Raw genomic sequence first — 18,717 nt, 5'->3', positions numbered from 1 at the left:
TAAACTAAACATGAGTGTGTCATATAATAGTATTAGTATTTGGGGTATTTCGTGCTTTTTTTTACCATTGCCAATCTCAATGACGAGTTTAACAAATGTAAACAAACCCAAAAATTCAAAATGTTGGATCGGTGATCACAACAGAAATGTCTGCATGACACTTACACTCGCCTGAATGCGGCATTATTTTAGCTTTGGGGGCTCTTTAACAGCTTATTTTTTTGGGAGACATGTGAAAAGACAATGGAACCGAATGTGATCGAGAACAAAATACTTTTGAAATACCCACCTCAAAAGGTACTGAGCGATCAGATCGATATTCCTTACAAGGTCAAAGGTCGATAATATGGCTGACCGGATATGGTTTGTTGCTATAGAGACACCTTGTCGCAGTAACGCGCTCCGCGGAAAATGTTTACCATAGCTACATAATACCCTTTCTTCATTCACTATCAATCCGCGACAACAATATAGTCCAAAGAAAACTTGGATTAAACATCGCATAAATGATAATACCTTGCATAAACAGGTAACAGCAAATGTTTGCTCTGGATTTCAAGTTAATTTTTTTCTGTTTTCAAAAGCAGTGCGAACGTTTTGATCCGCGAAGTGATATAGGAAAATATAATATGGTAATTAGACCAGACAATGTAATGGATCCTGAACGGGACTTTGAACCACACTCTCGTTGATTATTTTGTATTTTTACTTTATTTTTACTTGAATTGTACATATTAGGAGCTGAGTGAGGCACCGATACCACCAAGACGTTTACGGAGATTACATGGCCCCACGATAAAAATGTCTGTGCAGGATTTTCGGGGCAGTATCACCGTACACACGCCGGACTGTGTGGAGTCGTTGAAGATCGACCCTGATGATCGAATCTACACGACGGTACGTATTGACTATGTTTACATCGCCATTTCTATGAACTTGAATACCCTGTTTCCATGACATGTAATCACCCCATAACTACTCTCTAAATGATTTGCTAAGTTGAAAGGATGATGTCTTGTGTGTTACAATAAGTAGTATAAAATATAATGACGTTTCCGTACGTGACAGACATATTTGTAACGTTACTTGTATGGCTTCTTCCGTCTTCCTTCGACATTTGACAAAAGTGTATGCATGGGGTGGTTTCTGCACAATGTATGGCCATCTGCAGCAACAAAACACAACTCCACATTTCCTGCAATGAATCACCCATAGTGGGTCTCATCTGAGGGTAGCCTAAATCCAACTTGAAAGACATTGTTGATATTTATTTTGTATAAAATTTCCTTTCATGACATGATATTTGATGTTGTGTATCTCGAATTAACTGACCTCAATCTACTCTTAAACAAACAGTATTAGAAACCACCAGTTGAGTATGGTACTCGTCCGTCTAATACCACACACTGCTTAATTCACATGGTTCACTGTTTCTCTAAATACTACAACACATCAAAGTTACATGTAATTGTTTTTAATTCCAAGCGATATCAACCAGAGACATTTTCCTAATGTTTCTTTGTTTAGAGAGAAAAAAAATCCAACCAACATATTGCACAGCAAATGATATGATAATCACATTTCAGTAAGCTATATAAATGCTAATGTAGTTAGAGGTGTCAAAACTTTAGTTTATAGTATGTTCATCACCTTTATTCAGAGATATTTGACACCTTTAAAGTTCTTGATTACATTGTAAACCAGTAATTAAATTATTGTGTACATACTAGAGACTTCAAAATACAAATGTAGATAGTTATCTCTAGATCTTCAAAATGACTTTCACAATTACTTGCTAGTAGTAGTTAAGTGTTAGGTATATTTTGTCAGAATTTTGGATAGTGCCAAATATCACTTCAGACTGCACACAGATTTAGGATATATCATGGGGCTGATGAGGAATACTTTTGTGGGACAATGAATAATGGTAAAGTAGTTTACAAAAGTAATTTATTTGAATATAGAATTTGATCTTTTGTTGTAAAATGCATAGCTACATTCATCTCACTCTCCAAGTACATTTGTTTTACATGTAAGTACTGGTACATATATAATTTTATTGCACCAGCAACCAAGTTGACCACTGAATGAAAACTCATCCAGCAGCACTTGAACTTAGTCCTTCAAGATCCTAACATTCCAACAAAAAGATCTCCATTGTGTTTCCCCAAATTGTGGGCATCAATAACTCATTGTCCAGCACTTAAATTTACTAGCATCACTTGTATGAAGATTTGAAACTTATAATATTGAAATCAGCCCAGTAATGAAAATATGCAGCCCAGAGACTTGGTTATTTGACCCAAAATACTGGCTCGACAGAGGCTGACAGTTTTGGCAAATGACATTGTCAAGTCAGATAGCCAAGTCTCTAAGTATTGTTCACAATCTTGTATTTGTACAGGTCAAACTGTCTGAACAGCTAATAATTCTCCACAAGGTACATTTATAAATGTGATTTAATGACTTAAGGTCATAAAGCACCCACAACTGACATTCCAGCATACCCTGCTCCTCATTCTTTAACAGGTGTCTGGTTGCCATGGAAATGAAATTTGCTCAGCATCAAACTTTCATGTCTTGAACATAGATAGTATTTGATGTATTTGTTATTTTACTCATTTTTAATATAAATTTTCAGATGGTGAGGAAGGCTAACAGAGATAAACTGTTGTCACGGCGACCATGGTCAACACCAAATCCCAGTCGGACTGGTACATCAGTGTCTTCAAGAGCATCATCATCATCAGTGAGATCACTGGATCAGATGGCTAAAATTCAAAACTGGATTAGTGAAAAATCTATCCGAAATATTCAGGTTAGTCATATATATAAAATATGTCAGAAAACACCCCCTACTTTCACCCACTTGTTTGTCAGCAATCCATGCTGTCTTCTTGGACAGAATATTATTACTTTTCTCATACAAATAAAATGATGACATCTCAAAAGATTGATTAGTCAACCTACACAAGAGTGTTGATTATTAATCAAAGTAGGCAATACAAATGTGGTTGTATGTTTGGTGTGTTCTAGTTCTATCAATGGTCAAATCCTAACTTATAATTCTGTAACAGTTTGATGCAAATTGTAATTTTTTGCTGCCAAGATAGAAATAGTGCTGTCAATTTCACCATATCCACAAAATACTGTAAGATTAAAGCAGTTTAAGCAGTTTTGTTGGCAACATCATACATATAATACTTGTACATTAAATTTTAAAATCAGAAAATGTAATATTATTTGCTGCAAATTTTTAATTCCTAAGTCATATTACTATAGCTCAGAGACTTGGCTATCTGGTTTTACAATGTTGTTCGCCATAACAATATGCCGAGTTGAGCTAGGTAGTCACATCTCAAGGCTAATATTACAGAACCAGAAATGAGAATATACAATTTGCTTCAGTATAAATCGACTACCTAACAACAATCAAGTATACCTTCCAGTCAGATTAGAGATTACAGTAAATCCCTTATCACAACAAGTCTTTCCGCTGGCAGACAGAGATCAAACTCTACCACAAACACCAAAAAAAAATAAAAAATTGAAAAAAAGCTCTGTTGGTAGAATGATTTATACACTCCATACCTAAACCTCCAAATGTGGACATTTTGTTGGCAGCAATTCAAGAATTATTATCGTATTCTAGTCAAGTTAGAACTAAGTTTGATGTTACCATGGCAATGGGTGATATACTCAAGTCCATAATAGTGCGATCAATGGCTAGATTATTTGCCATGAATGTGTAAAAGCTTATGCCTAAGAGAGTTTGTTGATTAAATAAAACACATGACACTGTGGCTGACACCTGACCTATAGACAAGGCATTTGTGATCAAAGAAGCATAACATTCTTTTCTGCCTGGAATGACAGCAAAGAGAAAAACTCTTATGTGACAGTGTTTGCATGAAAAGGTTTGCAAAGAAATGGGAGCACCTTTGGGACAATGTTTGATACATACTGAAGTCAGATTACTAACTACTAAAGTAGATCATGAAAAGGTTTTACATCGCCAACTTACTCACCCCTCGATTTTGGTATGTTCCTATTGTTTCTTTGGATGGGTTTAACCATGTAGCCTCATATTAGGGTGGGAGGGGTAATGAAGTACTGAAACAAAGAGCTCATGCCTGTTTTAATACAACCAATGGGTTGTGTCATTCCATGTAGAATAGTATAGTGTGGATTCTAGCATCATGTCAAATTTATTTCTTTTAACAGTTACAAAATAATGTCAAAATGTAGAATAATTTACCGAGTAAAAATGATATTTTCAGTAATTATATTACTTTATAGGCATAGAAACACATAGATAGACTGTTGATTCCAGTTTGAGGGGTGTAACCTAAATTGAGAACCCTAAAGTAACTATAGTGCAATACATTATACAGTGTTTTCCCAGCATTTTTTCACAAGATGGCGTATAAAAATATTAATCAGCTGTCACTACTTCAGCGATCAATTGGTTTAGAGGCTATAATAGCATATCCCCTCCTATTAAAAGGCAGGGCTTTCATAAACAGGAACTATTGAGTGGTTTGGACTGTTTTGATTACAATTTGACAGAAAGCAAAGTGGTTTGAAATGCAATTTTCATTATATCAACAAGTCTCTTAGAAATTACAAGAGGGTTCATCATTTCTATAATCTTGTTCAGGTAGAAGATTGATGTTATAATACTTTTTATATAAAATGACAAGGATCTCACTTTTGAAACCAATTAATCATATTTTATAGTACAATATGCATGTATTCAGAATTAAAACAAGCAAAAGGACTAAACTAGTAGTATGGTTTTAGTCAGTGGGAAACTGACATAAGTAATTAGTCAATCCTAAATCCATATCCCCCAATTGACGTCAGAATATACACCTTCCACCAACTGTTGGTGGTAGGTTCTATGGTCACAACAAAAGACAGTTTAATTACTATTGCCAATCCATTCAAATTTTCTGTTACAACTCTATCCAGATTAAAACTTTGTTTGCTACGTATTGTGATGGCATTGCTGGACTACTTTCCAGATAATTACAGGCGTGTCAACAAAACAGTTTTGAGTGACTAAGGTTAAAGACAGTACTGAGCAGTACGAAGTGAACAACTGATGCATGCTAACATACTTTATACATAATGCATATAATTCCGGCAAAGTGAGTTAAAAGTGGATTTAGTTCCGGCAAAGTCAGTAGAGTGGAAGTACAGATTTGCATGGAAATGGAATCCATTTGCTTACTGTTTTACAGTAAGCTGACATAAAAACAGTTTTTAGTTTCACATAATAAGCAAACAGATTTCAGACTGTATGAAGGGAAACAATTACCCTTTTCGCTAACACAGTTAAACTTGTAATTAAATTCAGAGACTCAAAGTTTAGTACAATTGTATTAATTTAGTCTGGTGAAACTGGAATACTGCTGTCAATGTATCTACATGAAGTTTTATTACGAACTATTTTGTGGCCTAAAATTAAGTTGAGAGATGCAGAAAAAAAATTACAGAGAGAGAAAATGTTAATTATTTAAATGATTTTTGACAGTAAATGGTAAGAGAGAAAAGCTCTTTCTTTTTTTCTTTTTTTGAGAAAGTTAAAAAAAATAGTATCATTTATTTGTCATATTAAAGTATTTAATCACTATTTTTTTAAATCTTCACTTTAATGATTACATGATTCAGGTTATGATGATGCAGTAAGATTTATTTTGTACTTTTGAGATTGTAGATTCTAAATAGTAAAAGTCACCATAAAATCATTTAGTGTAAAGTAGTGTAAAGTTAGAGTTTGCAGCCTTTGTGTTGTTTACGACATTTGTTGGTGATGAAACCTAAACCTTGGTTTAAATGACTACCCTTGAATACACAAATCAATAGAAAGGAGGAGTTTCAAACCAATCAATAGTTAGTTACCTAAAACTACTGAACCATTCACTTAGTCTTTTTGTCCTACCCAAAGCTAGCTGCCCTGTTCACTAATACCATGGAGATTTCAAATGGTATATAGTCCTCTAACGATGCAAAGTAAAATTGCTACATTTGTAAGTATTAGTACAGATAGGCAAAATTCACACAAAAGCTAATAATATGTCCTTGGCAAGTGAGGGACTGCCCAAGAGTAAAGTTTTCCTTATGTGATTTAGAATATTAAAAATCAAAAAGGTCCTTAGTAGACATCAAAAAGTCACAATTATTTTCAAATTACTATTTAAAAGTGACCATAAAATTTCACTGCTCGGAACCATGAACATTATATTCTTAAAAAACACCCCAAAAAGAATCAAGTTATCAACATTATTACCACAGTGTCTTGAGAAAGGCTAAGTTTTTGTCAACTAGAACAAAAGAAAACTTTTAAATTTATGGAGGTTTTGAACGTGTTTGAATGAGAAGTAGACACATGATATTTTGTTGTTTTTAAAAAATTACTACTCCTTTACAACAGATTATCTTAGACACCTATCGTGAATTTAATTAGAATTTATAGGAAATATTTTGATTTTAAAAATCCTTTGTAAGGCCAAGACTTCTTTATAGAAATAAAGCAACAACATAAATGATAATAATAATAAATTGATGATATTTATTGCAAAATGGGTATGTTTATAAGCTGAACAGCAAAAATATTTACATTTGGAGTTTTTGCTGTGAACTTGTTTTTACATCATTAATTGTACATGTAACTTGATGCAAGGTATACATTGATGTCAGTTTGTTTAATATCGGTAGAATGAGCGCATTATTTATATGATTTCACTAATACAGCAACAAACCTGCAAGTTTTCATAAATGCAAAAACAAATCTACAAGTTTTCAAAACTTTCAATATTTGACATGCTGTCTAAATAGCCAAGTGTATCAATAAGTTAGCACGCCACATTGGCAGGTAACATATATTGATTTATGTTAAGGACTTTAGTCAAGTCACAATCAATGAATGCATACACACAGACAAAGAACTCACCTCTTGTGTTGACATTCAGTGTCTGCGTTGCTTAGAGATGTCTAAAAAATAACAATATATTGAGTATATGTTTTATAACTTTGCAATCTTTGAAGATTTTTTAAACTGAGCAACGCTATCCTATCTAAGTATAGAATCATTTAACATAAGAGATTAAAGTAAATTAGGTTGTATGTAACTGATATTAGAACACTTTATTTGGGTAGTCTAGTCTAGTCTAGCTGGTCTTTGTTCACAGATTGGAAAGGATGACAGTCCCTGGATTGGTAAAACGCAAATTACTTGAAGTAGATTATGTGAAAGTTAGATTATTACAGATATTTCAGCCATTGACTTAGACTGTCGACCGTCGTTCATACCTTTTTTGCTACGTTTTATCTACAGCTAAAGTCGTTGCCTTGCTCCAATCCGGAGCAATACTATAACCACGTACTGATTGAACAGCGAGTGCGAGATGCACGAGCCTTCAGCACTCACAGTTCCTGCTTTCGGCACTCATAGTTTCTATCAGCATGCATCAGTATTCAGTGCTATGGAGTGGGGCGATGACTTTGTTTTCGATGAAACGTAGCAAATAAGGCATGAACAACTGTCTACAGTCTACCATTGACTGGATGATTGAGCATCATACTAGGCTACCAAAATTTTAGTTAAATTCTCTCAGATTTGTTGGTTGGATGTAGTAGTACTACTACTTGTAGTAGTAGTAATGTCATTGAAATATTGTAGAACAACTCATTGTATTATGCTATCACTCCACGATGACTTTGATGAACAGTATGCACTTAAACATTAAATTTCATGCGCTATCATCAAAAAATGAAAGCTTTGATTACAAAGCCAACTTTATTAATTCTAGTTTCAGATATACTGTAGTCTTGTAAAGCACACAACTAAAAAAAGACCTTTTTAAAAATTAACCATTCAGTGTGGTTGTGCAGCCCTAACAAATCACCATAAAAAGACCCATGGGAATATAACTCCAAGGTTCATAGTACAAGCCATGCATTGTTTAAAGTACATTGTCTATGACCAGTAGGACGTCTGACAGCTCAGTATATGATTTAACTATAAATGAATACATGCATACCACCTGTATATATAATTATGAACATGTACATACCACTTTTATACATGTAATTATGAAGCCATAAATTCCATCATAGACCCTACACGTCTGCACACCTTATGACAAAGAATGTGGTTAGAATATCATAATAGTGCTCTATAACTTCACAGTAGGGCCATAAGCGCACACATACTTTGATGTACAAAATTGTCTGTTTGAAAGAGCCTGATTAGCATGTTATTCTGTCTGAGACTGTCACTCCACTTGTATTCCATAGTGTACCGAGTTGTTTGTGTTTCTGTATTACACTCATCAATAAATTGATCAATTATTCAATCAATCAATTAAAACAATCGATCAATCAATCTGTCAATCAACATCATTTATATATATCAGATACTTACAATGCATGCAATCTAAGAATTATACAATTATACATTGACAATTGCAATGTTTATCCAATAAATGCAAGGTTTTTGAAAGAGTGTTGTTAATGTGTAGAAATCTATTTTGTGAAGTTACCAATGGAATGTGGGTCTTATAGAGGAGTGAAGCTGTTGGAGCATGGAATGAAAGTAGTGGAAAGGGCAATTGAAAGCAGACTGAGGGCAATAGTCAAGATCGATGGGATGCAATATGGTTTTATGCCAGGGAGGGGCACAACTGATGCAATATTTATTGTAAGAAGAGTGCAGGAGCGTTACCTGGAGAAACGGAAGAAGCTGTGGATGTGTTTTGTAGACTTGGAGAAAGCCTTTGATCGAGTGCCACGGAGTGTGATAGAGTGGGCTTTGAGAAAGAGAATGGTACCGGAAGTGTTGGTTAGAGCGGTTATGAAGCTGTACGAGAATGCAAAGACCAGAGTCAGAGTGGGATCAGGGTTGTCTGATGAATTTAGGGTAGGAGTGGGTGTACATCAGGGGTCAGCACTTTCGCCACTTCTGTTTGCAGTAGTTGTAGATGTGCTGTCTGAAGAGGTGCGAAAGGGGGAGTTGTTCGAGCTTCTCTATGCAGATGACCTGGTGTTGATGGCAGAGTCCATGGAGGAACTGGAGAGGCTATTTACTGCTTGGAGATGTGCTTTCGAAGGAAAGGGTCTGAAAGTGAACATGGGAAAGACGAAGATCATGGAGTGTGCAGCAGGCAATGAAGTCAGGGCAAAAGCAAAGATTGACCCATGTGGGATTTGTCATAGGAGAGTAATGAGAAATTCGATACTGTGTACGAAGTGCAGGAAATGGATTCATGGAAGGTGTGCAGGAGTAAGGAGAGTGACAAGTGTGATGGCAACAGATTATGAGTGTTGGAAATGCCTACGAGGCGGAGAGTTTGTTGGTGATAACCCGGAGCATGCAAGTGCTGTAAGTGAAAGGCTGCAGGAACTGGACCGAGTGAAAGAGTTCTGTTATCTGGGTGATACCTTAGATGGTGCAGGAGGCAGTGAGCTTGCAGTGACAAAAAGAGTGGGACTGGGATGGAGGAAGTTCAGAGACCTTGAATCCATACTATGTGGTTGTAGGCTAACTCTAGCAATGAAAGGTCGGATTTACAAGGCATGTGTGAGGCCAGTTATGACATATGCGGCAGAAACATGGGTGATGAGAGCAGTGGAAGAGGGTATCTTGAGGAGAGCAGAGAGAGCTATGGTTAGAAAGATATGTGGTGTCAAATTGAGTGACAGGGTTGGCTCAGGGGTGCTAATGGAACGGCTAGGTCTAGGTGAGTCAATTGTGGAGGTAGCAAGGCGTAGCTCTCTGAGATGGTGTGGACATGTGCTGAGGAAAGATGAGGGAGAAGGAGTGAAGAGGGCATGGAATCTGGAGGTGGATGGAAAAAGAGGGAGAGGGCGACCAAAGCTGACATGGAAGAGTATGGTGGAAGGACAGTGTAAACAGATTGGATTAAACATCAATGACTATGGGAACAGGCAGAAATGGAGGAATGTGATTGCCACATGGAAAGAAGGACAGTCGGTGACCCCCCGTCAGGGGGAAGAAATCGACTTTAATTAATGATGATGATGACCAAAGTGTGTGGAAGTGGCCTGTATCACTTGATATAACCCACCCCCACCTATGCCGAGATTGCATTTGTATTAGAACAAAATTGGTAATACACATTAAAGGGTATAAGGATAACTGTAACTTACTTTGGTTGATGTTTCTTTCAATCACAGGAAAAGGCTGACCCTGAGACCAAAGAAACAAAGAAGATGTACATGTCTCTTCTAGATGAAGAAAATGGTTTTGTCAAGGTAAACATTTCATCTTTCATGGCCAGTGTATCCCTTTGTTTGAAAAAAGGTTCTCTAGTCTCTAGTTGTGTACAGCCAATCGTTTAATAGTTCTACCAAGTTTACTAGTCCTGTTAATACCTTCCCATTGTGGTATAGAGCTGATGTATATTGATCATTGTGCCAAGTTTACTATTCCTGTAAATATCGCCCTCTTGTGGTATAGAGCTGATGTCTAATAATTGTGCCAAGTTTGCCATCTTAATGGATAGTGGCGCCTTGTAATAGTCAGCTAATATCTAGTCATTGTAACATTTTAAAAATCAATATATGTTCTATTATGAACTTATGCAAACATTTTGATCAAAGTTATCAATGTTTTATAATTTTGTTTTTTGTTCACAATATATAATTAAAACATTATTTTCCTGCACTTTGTAGGAAGTAGATGAATTCGTTTCAAACAAGGAGTACCTAGATTTAAGGAAAAAAGAAATGCTTCACAAGAAATGGAGTGAGAGAGTTTACGATCCGCTACAAGCACAGGTTTACAAAGGCATGAAGAGAGAATATAGCAATGTAGAGAGAAGAAAAAGAGATTTACATGATGATTACGTAGATTACTGCAATAGAAGGGTAAGTTGTATGGCTGTGTCTGTGTATTCATATACCAATTGTGATTGTTACAGATTTTGTATTTTAAATTTCAGACTCAAAATTAAAGGAAAAATCCTACAAAAATTTCTCATATCTTGAAACTAGGGAAAATTATGCAATAATGGAAATCAAAAGAGTACTTGGATAATCTCCTAGTAATGCTGTCAAGTAGAAAAATCCCACTCGAAGGTCAGAGCATATTTTCGCATTGACGCAACAAAAAATGACGTCTTGGCAGTGTCTTGTAGAAAGAAGCCTGGGGTTTTTATGACCAATTTGAAATCCATGTGCCGTACATTTGTCATTTCAAGGGAGTGCTGTCACTGTACTAATGTCATTATATTCTTTAACTTCAAACTTGCAGTTATGTTAATTATTTTGCAAAACTTTGTTATTTCTTTCCTTCTCTGATACTTTTATTCTGCATACTTCTTGCAGTGTATGTATGCTTTTAGTACTAATAGTGTCTCAACATCTCTGCCATTTTTTCTACATTGACTTTTTTCTCTAGCACATTAATCGACCGCACACAACGCAAACTGTTCGACCTCGTACCATGTGTACGTTTAGTCGAACATCCAGATATACCTATTGACTAATAACTGGCTTTATTCTATCTCTTGTAAGTTGTCGATGTGCTTTTTTTTTTTTGGTGTTGATATGTTCCACTCCATGCATGTAGCATTTTCACACATTTTATCCCCTGCCTGTGAACCCCAGTGTTAATAACTTGAAGACTTGTGGTGTTGTTACTCTAAATGTTGCATATCTTGTGTAGTGTAATGAATCCCAACCCAGTCTATTGCATGAGTCGTCAGACAGAGTTTCAACCCATCGTAGCACGCCAATGGTTTTGTTATAGATAGCTATAGTAATTTAATTGGTAAGGGAAAGAAAAGTCAATATTACCACACCAGACTACAGTTTTTCTGAAGTTTTAGGCAAACAGAATGCATAGTGTGGGATTTGACAAGAGAGGACAAGCTGAGTAGCAAAAGTGAATGGCAGTACAAATATATACTTAGTCTGGTATGATAAAAGGTTTTCATGGAAAAGTAAAACTAGAATTGTCTTGTTCGTTTGTGTACATTGGATCCTGGAGTAAGTGCTAGAGTGTATAGTGTGTATACTGATTGGTGCAAAAATTTGATAAAATCAGACACTTTTATTCTTGGTATTTTTCCTGTGTTTATTATCCAAATTCCTAGTGTGAATCCTAGTCATCCATCATTGTGTGTTGTAGTCAGCAGGTCAAACATGCATGAAATAATAGTGTTTGACAGTTTGTTGTTGTTTTTGAGTATTTAGTCAACTTATTGTGAGCCTACTAGAAATATTCAGTGTAAAATGTCATAATTTGCTCAAAGCATGGATGAGTAAAGTGAGAGACATGCCTTCATTGTTATTATGTTAATCAAATTGACAGTTTTTGAGAATTTTACATCACAGGTTGTATGAAAAAAGACAGACAGAGAAGAATTTCAAAAATGTGTCTAGAAAATGCTACATGTCTGAAGTCAGCACCAAAGACGTTGCTGTCACCTAGGGCCTAAATTTTATAAACATTCAAATGTGATTTTTACTTTGCTTTTAAAAAACTTTTGCAATAATGATTTGGTAGCTTTATCCATCACAAATTCAGGGGGGGGATACAAAGAGGGTCGTTGTACACTACTTAGCTTTTTCAAAAACTTTTTTTTTTTATTATTTGACAATTTATCATTGTCCACCATAGTCAACATTGATAAATGAATAAATCATTGTTAGTAGTCACTAACTTCATGGACAGATATCTCAGTAATGTTAAATGTTTATTTGTCTTCTACACAGCCTGTTTTCTTAGACACAATGTCAAAAGCAGACTATAATCCTTTACAATTACAAGTTCCCAGACCTGCACCTATCGTAGCTGAAACCAAAACTTTTGATGATCCTCTCATAGCACAAGAAAAAGTTAGAAATGAGGAGGATAAGACAGTAGTCCGATGTATGACAGGTAAGTGGAAAATGTCCTGTCAATAATTATCCTCGGCTAAATTTTCTTTTCCGGTTTTGACACCGTGCAATTGTGCCAGGTTTACTATTTTGTTGAAGGGTGGCATCTTGTTATGGGTTGACTTCTAATCTTTGTGCCAGGTTTGCTATTCTGCTAAAGGGTACCATCTCGTGATGAGGTGATTTCTTATCTTTGTGCCAAGTTTGATATAATGGTTGAAGGTGCTATCTCATGATGAGGTGATTATTTTTGTGCCAAATTTGATATTTAGTTGAAGGTACCATCTTGTGCTGAGGTCATTTCAAATATTTGTGCCAAGTATGCCATTCTTTTGGTGGGAACCATTTTGGGGTGACTTCTTGAGAATCTTTGTGCCAGATTTGATGTTTAGTTATATAGCACCCTGTATCTTCTTTGCAAGGATTATATTATCAATCTTCAGTGTGTTTTATAGAATACACCTTAAGAAAAAAATCATGTAATGTATTGTTCAATATTGTTTTGACAGGTAAAAGTTTGTGTGATAAGGGGATAGAGCAATATCGTCTGCCACCTTTACCACTGGTTCCCCTTGGAAGACATGGCACAGAATGCAGTACATGGCTCGCTATGCAATTACATGATATCGACAGTCAAGTTAGATATCAAAGCAGGTAAGTACATTATCAACATTTATCAAGAGATTTATGGAGAATAATTTTATGTTGATATTTTAATAGATTAGATATCAAAGAAGGTAACATCATTATGGAAATTTATCAAAATTCATTAAAATTTACTGATACAGATTTATTGACATGATATTAAATCAGAAGAAATAAAAATATAACTCAAGCATTCACTGTTATGAAGATTTATTGATTTATTTATGCCATGTCATATCTATATAGAGGACAGTTTTTCAGGTGCCATTTTTGAAAATCTTGAAATATTAAACATTTACATTGCATGCCTAAAGAGGGCAGTATTCATTTTTTTTTCTCATTTTTTTTTCCGCCAACAGAAGGAGAATGAGAAGCAGTTTTAATGACTCTCACTTTGACTTTGAGCAGTGGGCTGGCATGACCTTTGACCCCAAGATAGTTGACGAAGAAATGCAATGTCAGAAGAAACGCATGTACTCAAATAATGAGCAAGTGTTTGTCTTCACGTAGTCTATCCCACACAATCTACTTTTTTACTGAATACTCCAAACAATCAATCATTTTTCCATGGCCATCATCAACAACATTGTTTGCCAAACTAGTGGTTTTTTTCCATATCTGTGAGAACAAAATCATGGAAAAGAGATCGACATTAAATGACAATCATGTTGAGAGTATTAGAACAGTACAACTAGAGATCTGTATGTTGACATAGAATAAAATGAAATAGACTAGATTATGGTTAGATGACAGGAATTGTGTAGTTTTTTTTCTCTTTTACGTTTTACCTTTTTTTCAGACCGATGAATACATTTTCATCAAAACATAGTTTATGATAAGGAACATATCATAATGTGAAGCTAGCTAGTTCAGAGATTATAGGACCAAGATTACTATTTGAATGACAAGTCCGTCCATTACTTATCCTAATTTTGCGTCAGTACTCACTTGTTACTATAGCAACATGTAGAGAGGTAGTGTCAACCTTTTGATCAAGCAGTGCATGCATTTCTTCTCATTGCATCTCTCTCAATTATCCTGACTCACCCGACATGCAAACATCACCATGACAACCTGGGATACAGTTACCAAGGCAACAACAATGCTCCATCATCTCTATCAATCCATCACCAAGATGTCATAACATTCCATGCAAAGTGATTGCCATGACAACTAAGGATGTGGTTACTATGGTAACACAGTTTTATGATTCAGACAAGGTGCTGCCTATTGTGCCAAGAAGACATCTATACTTGTCATTGATAAATTTTTTTGTCTAGTGAAATGATAGATAAACACACATTACCCATGTAGCTCATTGTGCACATTTTGCTTGCAGTATCACTCACAACAGTAACATTAGGAAGGTCAAAAATTGTAAAAATTACAACAGTAAATTATTATCATGAAGCGAGTCTTACAATGAATGAGATTTTAGTACATAATTCTTTCATATATACTTTGAATAATATAGAATGCATCTTTCAATTGACCTACCAACAACTAACAATTTTACAAATTAATAAAAACGATAGTGTGTAGAATCATATTTGTACTCCAAGCCATTTACAAAGAATTGAAAAAACCAATGTTACAAGACACTTGGGTAGCCACTACAGTAACTTCAACATATCTTAAGTATCAAGGATATCCGTAAAGCCTGGAGAAAAATAGTCATTGTAACTGTAGAAACATATATAACAAATATTAAATGTTGTATCATATACACCAAGCCAAACCAATCACTACGATGACTTCATCATTTCTATTAAATTTCACGAACTGAAATAGGTAAGTCTGTAAAGTACGCCATGATGGGGCGCCCTCGCACATCAAAAAAAGACAAGGCCAGTGAGGGTGGAGCAACACGACATATCTTACAGTCTAAAATTAGGTCTGGGAACTGAGTTTTTTAATTCATACTTTTTATACACTGGAGAATTAGTAAATGTGTCTAGTGATCAAAAAAATATTGCTGATCAAAAATACAAAATTATTTTTTCTATAACATTTCATAATGCGCTTACTTGAATTCATATTTTTTTATACTTGAAGCTTGTATATTTTGATATGAAATTTACATTCTCAGTCAAGCATTTTTCTTTTTGCAAATGTTTAGCATTGCACAGATGTACTGATTATGAGTTCATAACATGCAAATCTGCTGGTGATATGCAATAGAGCTGTCACTTATAAATGGTCAACATGTAAATTGTCAATCAACATGCAAATGAACAGTCAACATGCAAATGAGTTGTCAAAATATCAGTAAGATGCAAAATAAGCTGTTGTTATGGGAAAGAGTTGTTGACTTGTAAATTGACGGATATAGTTTTTTGCAATGACATGAGAATAGTTGCAACAAAATTGTCAAAGATAGTATCACAAAAACAAAATATTCAAAAGCTCAATTATGTGTCTTTATATTGTGTTTTTATTATTCCTTTTTTTCCTCTATATTTTTGTTCTTAATGTTGTGGGGGTGGATTGTGTTGTGTGCAATAAAATTTGTACATAAAAAATTAGGTATAGTGTTAAACTTACATACTATACTTAAGTTGGCATTGAGAACTTATATGTAGCCTCATCTACATGTAGGTCGTCCTACCTGAGGCAGTCCCAAGTCCTGCCTGAGGTAGGATAGATTTGTGTCTCCATGTAGGAAAGTTACGGCGTGGATGTCGCGCATTCCTTCCTGACAGTACATAGGACGAAGTCAGGAGGGTTTCAGGAAAACCTCTCAAAGGTGTCCTAAGTTAGGACGGTTTCAGGACGGTTTTAGGACGCGTTTACGTCTACACGTGCTTCAAACTATCCTTAGTCCTGCCTCATGTAGGATTTTTAGTGCCGTGTAGATGGGGGCTAATGTATGTAAATATGTGTTATTTACTCTTTTCTTACAGTCTTCTATGTGACTTTGTCCTTAAACTTTTTCCAGGAAATTACAAATTTTTAAAGAATTCAGGAACGTATATGATAAGAGAAAAATGTACTCATTATGTTTAAACACCCGTGTTCTTTCAACAGCCAATGAACAAAGTAGGAATATGAAATGAAGATATTATGATGTCTGGTCTCACAGGCCTCCCAATCCAGTTGTAATTTGCGTAATATTTTCATTTGACAGATGTTACCCTTATGTCGTGTATATTTCAAACATGAGAACAGTCATGGCACATAAAAGCCCACTTTGGATGTATTTAGGTATACCAGTACAACTATAGTAAATGTTGATCCTTAACATAATAATGATTGTACATATAATCCCCATGGCTCTATTGATAGCACTAATCATAGCCTCTACTTACATGTAGGGTCTATGCTCTAATACAAGGACCTTTGACCTTTGACCATTGGACTGAATCATGGGCCTTTAAATAATTGGAATTATCAATTTTCAAGACGTGATCTGTTAACTGATGTACTGACGTGGTGATGCTCTGTAAACAGGGGGAAAGCTAGTCAGAACTTTTGGAAACAGGGGTTGAGTTTTGTTGAGACCATTCAGTTCTCATTTGTGTTAACTGTTGAATTCACAAAAAGTTAAAAATTTCACCACGATATTTCATTTAGTGGTAGAGGAACATCAAAATAAAAAAAAAATGAAATAAGATCATAATAAGAATGATTAAATTATTAAATATTGACAATTCATACTCACATTTTGTTGATTTGTGTATGGCCTGTTGGACCAGACTATAATGTCAGATATCATTTCATTGCAAATATTTCTACAAATTATTATTTTAAAATTCACGACTGAAAATTTCTATATTTGTACAGAATTTTTTTGAGACGATCAATTTATTATTATTGGTGCCAAGGTTTAGGTGCCAATATTTTTAAAGGTTGTCACCACATGTTGTAAATAAAAACAAATTGCTTTGTAACGAACAGTGTTCTATTGATTTGATTTGATTTATACACAGACACACACACACACACACACACACACACACATACACATACACATACACACACATACATACATACACACACACATACATACGCACATACATACATACATACATACATACATACATACACACATACACATGCATACACACACACACATACATACATACATACATACATACATACATACATACATACAAACAAACATACATACATACATACATACATACATACATACATACATACATACATACATACATACATACATACATACATACAAACATACATACATACATACATACATACATACATACATACATACATACATACATACAGACACACATACATACATACATACATACATACATACATACATACATACATACATACATACATACATACATACAAACATACATACATACATACATACATACATACATACATACATACATACATACATACATACAGACACACACACACACAGACACACATTTTATACATTGATATCAAGCCAGTGTACACAATACCATCAATGTCTCAGACGATTGTAAACAGTTCGGCTGATAAGAAGTGACTGTTTCAAGGAAAAGTTTGTTTCATTTTTCAATAGTGAAAACTACCTATACTACAAGCAAACCACTTTCCTACTTAATAAATTACATGAAATTGTTCTCCAAATTTTTGCATTTCAGTAACTTTTTAATTTATGTTGATCCTTTTTATAGATATTACAATATAAGGCACTGAAAAGAAAAATGAAGAGTATACACACTTCTATCACTGAGGGCGCTATTTTTCACAGGATGGACTGAGTTGCCTTATTTATTGACAATATTAACATCAATGAAATCAATACATGTTGTTGAAAGCAACAAGAATTGGAGTGATTTTTAACATCAGTTTGAACAAAATTATTTTTTTTTATCAACGTTTTCGCACCATTGATCCTGTTTCGTGGTATTTGTACATGGTTGTCTGGTGCTATTTATTTCAAAACTATCCTGGCATGACTTTCACTCATTTTATTTCATTTTTTTCAAATCAAAATTGAAAAGATGAGTTTTGTTGATCAGAAGCAATTCCAATGTTTCCCTAATTCAAGTATGATAACATTTGACCCGTTTTGTGTGTTTTTGTTGTTGTTTTTTTGTTTGTTTGTTTGTTTATTCGTTACAATCAGCAAATGTCATATCTGTAAAATCACAAGCAAAATCGTTGCAAGATAAAAGAATTCTCTTTCTCACA

General features: G+C 34.8%; 2 protein-coding genes across 2 annotated transcripts in view; one reads left to right on the top strand and one right to left on the bottom strand.

Moving 5' to 3' along the window:
- LOC144453938 (profilin-4-like) overlaps positions 1-317 on the bottom strand; it is a 39,845-nt gene extending 39,528 nt beyond the window's left edge. The window contains exon 1 of the mRNA XM_078145308.1: positions 290-317. The gene's annotated coding sequence lies outside the window, so the exon portion shown is untranslated. The remainder of the gene's footprint in view (positions 1-289) is intronic.
- Positions 318-655: 338 nt separating this feature from the next.
- LOC144453976 (protein FAM228B-like) lies at positions 656-17,411 on the top strand. The gene is made up of 7 exons (XM_078145352.1): positions 656-897; positions 2,642-2,818; positions 10,204-10,281; positions 10,702-10,896; positions 12,748-12,913; positions 13,422-13,566; positions 13,917-17,411. The coding sequence occupies exons 1-7, from the start codon at positions 802-804 to the stop codon at positions 14,065-14,067; spliced, it is 1,008 nt and encodes a 335-aa protein (XP_078001478.1). The 5' UTR covers positions 656-801; the 3' UTR covers positions 14,068-17,411.
- Positions 17,412-18,717: the final 1,306 nt, after the last annotated feature.

This window comes from Glandiceps talaboti, chromosome 3 (genome assembly GCF_964340395.1).
Source record: "Glandiceps talaboti chromosome 3, keGlaTala1.1, whole genome shotgun sequence".
Lineage (NCBI taxonomy): Eukaryota > Metazoa > Hemichordata > Enteropneusta > Spengelidae > Glandiceps > Glandiceps talaboti.
This window is presented reverse-complemented; position numbering and strand designations above follow the sequence as displayed.